This window comes from Salvia hispanica, chromosome 3 (genome assembly GCF_029641045.1).
Source record: "Salvia hispanica isolate PSC_SH4W2 chromosome 3, Shi_PSC_v1, whole genome shotgun sequence".
Lineage (NCBI taxonomy): Eukaryota > Viridiplantae > Streptophyta > Magnoliopsida > Lamiales > Lamiaceae > Salvia > Salvia hispanica.
Genome location: NC_142694.1, coordinates 59,450,538 through 59,458,311, shown reverse-complemented (window position 1 = coordinate 59,458,311; position 7,774 = coordinate 59,450,538). Strand labels below are relative to the sequence as shown.

Below are 7,774 nucleotides of genomic sequence, written 5' to 3'. Positions count from 1 at the left end.
CTTCGGTATGCCATTATATACCGGTATACCGCGGTATAGGAAATCTAATACCGTTACCGTACCGAATCTTTTGGTATGGTATGATACCGTACCGAAAACTATGGTATACCAAAAAATTGGTATTTTCGGTATTTTTTCGGTAAGTAAGTCGGTATTCCGGTATTTCGGTATAATTCCCCAGCTAAGAGCACGGTTGGAGATGCTATTAGTGGAGTACTTGCCAAAAATAGTGATGAGAGCTAGATGAAATATTTATTAGTAAGAACACGGTTAGAGATGCTCTTAGTGGAATTACGAGATTCACTGCCAAAAAATAGCACTGAGAAGCTAGATGAAATATTTATTAATGGAATGAAAAAAAAAAATTATAAATAGCGGATAGTAGGAGTATTTTTTTAAGCGTGAGGATTTCCAAAGACGTGCAATTGAACACTCAACAAAAATATTGAGTTGCTTACCAATTACCACTAGAGCAATATATTGTTTTCATATATAACCATGCCAATATAAATTATGGTAGTTCATAACTACACCAAAATATATATATATATATATATATATATATATATATATATATATATTCTCCCAAATTCAACTATGCGATGTTGAAAGTTGAAATGGACCTACACATGCAATGCCGCCCTGTCCAAAGTCCAAACTTAATTATTTAATTCCTCTTCATTATTTCCTTCTTCCATCTCTCCATTTTATATATCTTCACTTCACAATCTCCCTTTGTACATCTTAAAACTTCTCAGTCTCACATTTCCCCTCTCTCTTTCTATCTTCCAAATTAGCAATGGCTTCATTAACAGCATTCAAACTTTTCCTTGTGATGGCACTATTGGCCACCTCATGCATGGCCCAATCACCCACCGCCGCACCAACTGTCTCCCCCACTGCCGCACCAGTTGCTCCTCCCACCGCCGCCACCCCCTCCCCAGCCCCGGTCGCCGCCCCCACCCCTGCTACGGAAGACTCTCCTGCTCCTGCCCCGGGCACTCCCGCACCGGCCTCCCCCAGCCCCGTCGGCCAAGTACCCGCCGCTTCTCCAGGCGCCGACCAGCCTCCTGCCGACGGAAACAGTGGATTTGTGAGCAGGGCTTCCTTTGGCGGCGCTGCTATCGCCGCCGTGCTAGTGGCGGTGGCTTTGGCATAGATCTGTTTTTTGTTGGGGGCATAGTGGTCATTTTCTCTCTCTCTCTAATTTTTATTTTTGGTCATATTTATTTGTGGTTTGCTTATTTGATTTGAAGTGGATCATTTGTTTGATTGTGATTAATGATACACATGGCTCTTGGACATATTTATTATCTTAGGGGAGTCACATGTACAATATGGTTATATCCAACGCTGATAAAAAATTTTACTGTATTATTCTTTTATCTCGTTGCTTGTTTAATTTTCTTCATTTCATTTTAATGCGGTTGTTTATATGGATTTGTAAAGCAATGAAACACAATTCACTAGAATAAAATTGTGAATTTTAACAGAACAGAGTGTTACATTTAAACATTTGGAGAGCTTATTTATACAATTATTGTAATATTAGACGAACTTGTACATGTGAAAATTGGATAGTGATAATCTACCTATTGCAATCTTTTCTACCAACTTCAAACTAACCAACTTCAAACTATGATTAGAATCATTAGATTTTAAATTTAATGTCAATGGATGATAAATAACGTTAAAAAAAAAAATTGTCAAGGCAACTTCAATCATGCTCTTCCGGTCTTCCCCAAGAGCATGTTCTTCACTATTCATGGATACCGGTATTCTATTATTCAATTTTAAAATTACGATTACCAAAAACATATTGTTAGTAATAAAGCTTCATTAAAAAAAAAAATCTGAAATACGACTATAAATCCTAGAAAAAAAGTAAAAATTCCTAAAAATTTAAAATTGCATCCTAAAAAAAATAAAATTTTATATTTCGGGTTCGGATAGACAAAAACTACTCCTTCAGCGGCGGGCGGCGTGTACCCAATTGCACTTCGACGGATTCAATCAGTCGGACATGCGCAACTTGTTGTTGTGGAATCATTTGGTACGTGTCAGCAGGGAAAGCAGTCTGCAAATACCCGAATAACATGTTCACATTAGGAAGGATAGGTTAGAGTGGAGGTATGGGGGCCGGTTGGGCTTGGCTCCGTGGGTGATGAAGACTATCCTTCGCTGCCTTCGTCTCTTGCGGACGACATCGCTAACCACATCGTCCTCGGCGATGTTAGATTGCAACCTCGACCGTTTTGTGGTGGATCCCGAGGAGGATTGAGTGCCTCCCGACCACTTAGGCGTATCGATACGACCATGGATGTCGAGCCTCAAGAGTTACTAGTACGCCGTGAGCCGTGGATAGATTGCAGCTCCAAGAAGAGGGAAAGTCATGCCAATTAGCTTAGTTGCCACTGGAGCTGGATTCAAACAGAAATCAACTTATTGAGATGATGTTCAAACACTCTTCAAAGACAACCAATGTCTTCGTTTTCAAGGGAGTTTCGAGTCAGTATCTTACACGCCTCAATCATAGTTCGGTGGAGGGAGTTATGGCCCATTTATGAAAGTCACGCATTGAAGAGCGAGTGACTCCAGAGAGAACCCGCGGCTGGGCAAAAAATGCCTGGTTGGGCGTTTGTCCGATTTTAGCCAGTTGAGGCAGAAAGTTTGCCCGGGAGGGTAAAATGAGCCGTGGGAACGCCCGGTCGGTCGTTTTGCACTGTGTTGGTGATTTTCTCTATTTGTAAGGCTTTTTCATTGATTTTTTAACACCTCCTATATGTGCTCATTTGTGAAACATTAAAAGAGAGACTTTGATGAATTGATATTGTATCTCCTCTGTGAGTTTTTTAATTTTGGAAGGGTTTATCCAATTCCTACTTCGTAGGTTGTTTATTTTCTTTATTTGATTAAAGCAGGTATGCATCAATGGTAGTGTAAGTATTGAGTTGTGAAGCCAAATGGTGATTAGGATTAATGAAAGTTGCCTAGGGCTGTCTTCATATTTTTCGTTAAGATCCTATGGTTTTAATCCTAGTTATTCATCATTTACACATTCTTTCATTTCCAATCTTCCATCCCATTCAAGTTTGGAACTAGTTTTTGTGGCTAGACCCACTCTATTTTTGTTTGTTTTAGATTTGTTTTGTTTGACCAACACTTGAGGCAAAATCCTTGGGTAAATCACATGGATCAAATCACAAAGATCCTTATCACGTATGACGAACCATCTTCCACGTCGTGATATGCTTTAATGGTTTGTGTATCATCGTTTGGTAGGCCGAGAACGATGACAACGGGCAACACTTGTTAGACTTGATCTTCATCTGGTTATTATTACATCCAATTCATAAATTTTGCTCTCTATTGAAATTAAGAAAAATAATATCGCTGTTTTGATGAAGATAGCGTTGAGCAATGCGTAATTTCGGCGTGCCGCTGGGTCGGGTCTTTTACGAACCCGAATTTAATGCATAATTGACAAAGTATGAGACAACTAAATAGACAAAGTTATTAAAGTATGTTAGTCAAGATATTAATAAGACGTGAGTGAAATAAGTTAGTGGAATGTAAGGTCCACTTACAAAATATAGTAAAAATGAAATACTCCCTTCGTCCCATAAAAACATTTGCACTTTCCATTTTCGTGCGTCCTATAAAATATGAGCATTTCCTTTATGGAAAGTTGTCCCTAACTCATTACCCATATATATATCAATATTTTTACAACTTATATCACTATAATCTACATTACAACTCATTAAACACTAATAATAATGTGGGTCTCACTATCCACTAACACTATTTAAATTACTTTTCTCCTCATTTCTCTTACTTTACCGATTGTGTATTAATTCCCATGTTATTTCAAATGCTCATATTTTTATGGGACGAATGAAGTAAGACATTTAATGGCTAACATATAGAATAATAAAATAAAATTTAAAGAATAAAAGATCAGATATGACAACCGTGACATCTACAAATGCCCGCGTAACGTACATTGACATGCACCACGAAATAGGGGCGGACACACTTGGTAAGTGGATATGGCTTAAGCCCTTACTCAAATTCTTTTTTTTCTTTTTTTACTCTAAAAATTTTAAAAAATTTGAAAAACTATGTTAGTCCATACTAAGCCACTATTACTGAAGAGCAAATTCCTACTTACAGCCCTTACCATCAGCTTTTTCTACGTCCGCTCATGCTCATGCCATGTAACACTCCAACTCTTTGCTACCTTTTTAATTGTTCTAGAAAGGACGTCGAATTTTTAAGCCGATTTTTGTTGTTAAATCCTTTTTTTTTTTTTTTTGATGACTAAAATTTTAAGAACGAGCAAAAGGAGTTTCTTTTGTATTTGGGCTTGTTCAAATCAAATAACAATCTTCTAGGCTAACAATTATTTTTATTTTATTGTCCTCTAGCCCAATTCTTTTCTGGAGGAAGCCATTTATTTGAGCACAATATTCTTTGGATATAGCCCATTTCGCAAATAAATTCTTGTGATTCTAATTTTCTCTTCGATGTGGCCCAAGCAGATTAAAGGGCAGATTCCTCATCTTCTCAAATTTCCGTCCCATTTACTTGTTTACAACCTTTCCATTAACTGGAAATTAAATTCAGAAATGAATGGTAGGAGAAATCCCAACAATTGTTCCGTTACAGCTAACAGATATATGCATATCATCCAAATCCCCATATTCTCACATTTCTTTTCCAATCAAAATTGAGGAACCGAGAACATAGAATTTGGAAAACTTTTCAAGTGCAAATTCTCAACTTCACCATCAATTGCAATCTCACAATCAAGATTTAGAGAAACCGAGAGCATGAAGAGAGTACAGTGAGCAAAGAGTTGGAGCAATCAAACTCTCAGTAGAGAGATTAGAGGTCGTGAATTGGAGATAGGAGAAAAGAGAGAGAAAACAAGGCAGCATCAATAGTTTCTGGTTTTTTCTGATTTTGGGGTGGAAGGTCGAAGAGAGACAGAACTATGTTGGGAGGAAAGAAGACGTGTTTTGAGATTGGGCAATTTCTTGTTGGGCTGCATGTATATATATGATTGGGCTAAAGAAATTATTTAAAGTTTGGGCCGGAGTTTATTGGCTGACTTCACGCATGCTTTTCGAGAACAATATGGTACACAGGTTAAGGTTTTATGTGAAAAAGGTGGGATTTTCTATCTAAAGTATTATTGTGGGCTATTCGAACTAAAGTATTTCTATGAGCTTTCGATTAATATATTGGTTTGAGCTTCATTTTATGTGACGAAATGTATTTTTAGTGTAATTGCAATTATTTAATTTCCAAGGATGATGTGATGCATGTGTTTAAAGTTAAAGTGATGTTATGTGACACTATGTGTTGACTTATTAAGTGATATTATAAATTGCTCGACTTTGTTGATATGATGTGATATGGTGTTCGACCTTGACAGAAGTATGTTTTATGTTTCAAATATGTTTATGAGAAAATGAGGTTGTGAAGGATATGTCATATGACTTTTTGTTTTGAGAAATGCCTATATGTTTGTCTAGTAAGTGGAGCGTCCCTACTAGACCTGATGCAATCGAATTCGGGTTAGTGAGTCCCTACTCAGGCAGTGTACACTAATGGGGATCATGTGCCATCTTCAATTTGGCTGGTCCAGTGACTTGGAATGTGGCCACATTCCTTGTCTTGTATGTTCAGATATGATATGATGATGATGGATGTTGATGGATGATGGTCTAGGAAGGGGAACGACCCTACAATGCCGGATGATAGTAATTGAATTCAGGTCCCAGCAAGGGTGCGTGATAAGGTGGCCACCTTTCACGACCCTACATGAGGTGGACCGTGAGTCACTGAACCAGTTCTGTGTTGGTGGAAGGTGGCCACCTTTCACGGCAGAAAGAGCAGATATGGTAGTATCTTGGGCCTTTTTCAAAGTTAAAACCCGAGGTCACTCAATGATGGCATAATAAATATTTTTATGAAAATGTTTTCGGCGTAAGTTCACTGAGTGCATCAAGTACTCAAATCTTGTATGTGTTTTCCCTATGTGAAAGTTGAGTTGTGGTGAGCGTGGTGGGTGTTGAGCAAGATCAATATGAAGTTGTCTAGTAAAAAGTTCTTAATATGTTATGTCTTCATATATGACATTATTCTTCTCTCGAATGCTTCCGCTGAACGTTATTTCATTTGTCTTTTTGATACCGTCGAATAGTGTTTCTTTCAATTGTCTCACTACTAAGATTTGACACTCTGATTTGAATGATTGATTTTTCACGTTTATTCATGTTTAGAGTAGTTGATTGTTCCCACTATTTCTTCCTTGTTTCTTAAATCCCCCACTAAACGTATTTTAACCGAACTCTCTATCCTTAGAAAGGACGGTCGTGACATGCAACAAAATTTTCTATCTGCATATATCACATCGGGTATTTTTGTATGTAAATAATGTATACATTTAATATTTCTCTTTCCGAAAAAGAGAAAAAGAAAATTCCGAACAAATAAAAACGTAATCGATCGGTTATATTATTTTCCTTCGTATTTGGCTGAGATTGAAGCGACAAAATAGTAGGTTTTCCAAACTTTTTTATGCATGAATGCCGATTGCGATTATTTCTAAACAAACTAATTTACTAAGTATGTATTTAATATATACTCCTATAATATCACAAAGAAATAGCTTTCGCTTACTCTACTTTAGATACTCTTTGCCATGAAAAAAGCGCAAGGCAACTATAATTATTTATTATGCTAGCTCATTACTTAATTATACAGACCGGAAAAGAGCAAAGTGAGTGTTTTGTTTTTTATGCTTTTTTCCTATATTTAAAAAATTTATTTGGAAGCTAGATGTGGATTTCAATCATCACACAAGTCAGTATATCCTACCACAAGCTCTAGTCGACCAAAAATATGTAATGATGCTTCTCTTTATACTATTATTTCTAAAAGTATCCACCTATTCTCAAAAGGCTCTTTTGCATTGCAAGTTACAACGACAAAAGGGATCAACAACAGCTCACACAACAAATACACAATGATCCTAGCAATATAATACCAAAAAAGTAAAACCTGCTATATGTCATTAGTAGTTTCTGGCTCTCCTAGATTTTGTTCTACAATTTATGAATAATATCTGGCTAATTATATTGTTGCGTAGGCCGTTGAGTTAGTTGATTTGCTATAGTATTATGATTTCAAGTTTCAGTAATGAGTTCAAATTTAACATTGAGTTAATTGTTAGAAAACAACATTCATTCCATTATCAATTTCACATTAAGGCTTAAAGTTCTATATTGATATTATCAATCATATTTAATTTTAATCTTGTTAGAAATTGCAACATCTTTTCAATAAACTTCGTTCTCCCTAAATCAACATTTCAGTTAAAAAGTGGTAATATGTTGCAATTTTTTAAAAATAATAATAAAATTGGTGCAATGAAACAATTTTTTAAATTGATTTAACATACCAAATTTAGGGTAGAAACCCTGTAATTATGGCAATTAAATAGACATTTGACAATGTTTGAGGTTTTCCAAACCCTACCAAAGAAACAAATGTGGATAGTTTAAAGCCAAATTAGGTGACATTTCTCATAATATATTGGCTGAACTTCCATTATATTAAAACAAATTGTTGATGAGCACATTAATTCAATAAATTTACGTACTATACATTTTACGTAACGTTCTACCAATAGTATTTGCTGAAATTATGTAGTAGTAGTAGTGTATGGATTCGTAACAAAAAAAAAAGTGATTTTCCAATT

At 36.1% G+C, this 7,774-nt stretch overlaps 1 protein-coding gene across 1 annotated transcript; it reads left to right on the top strand.

The window, feature by feature from the left end:
* Positions 1 to 670: 670 nt before the first annotated feature.
* Positions 671 to 1,385, top strand: LOC125212863 (uncharacterized). The gene has a single exon (XM_048113143.2). The coding sequence runs from the start codon at positions 800 to 802 to the stop codon at positions 1,157 to 1,159; it is 360 nt and encodes a 119-aa protein (XP_047969100.2). The 5' UTR covers positions 671 to 799; the 3' UTR covers positions 1,160 to 1,385.
* Positions 1,386 to 7,774: the final 6,389 nt, after the last annotated feature.

What these genes read in the sequence shown, in the direction of transcription:
- LOC125212863 (XM_048113143.2), top strand. Translation starts at nt 800, where the DNA reads ATGGCTTCATTAACAGCATTCAAACTTTTCCTTGTGATGGCACTATTG.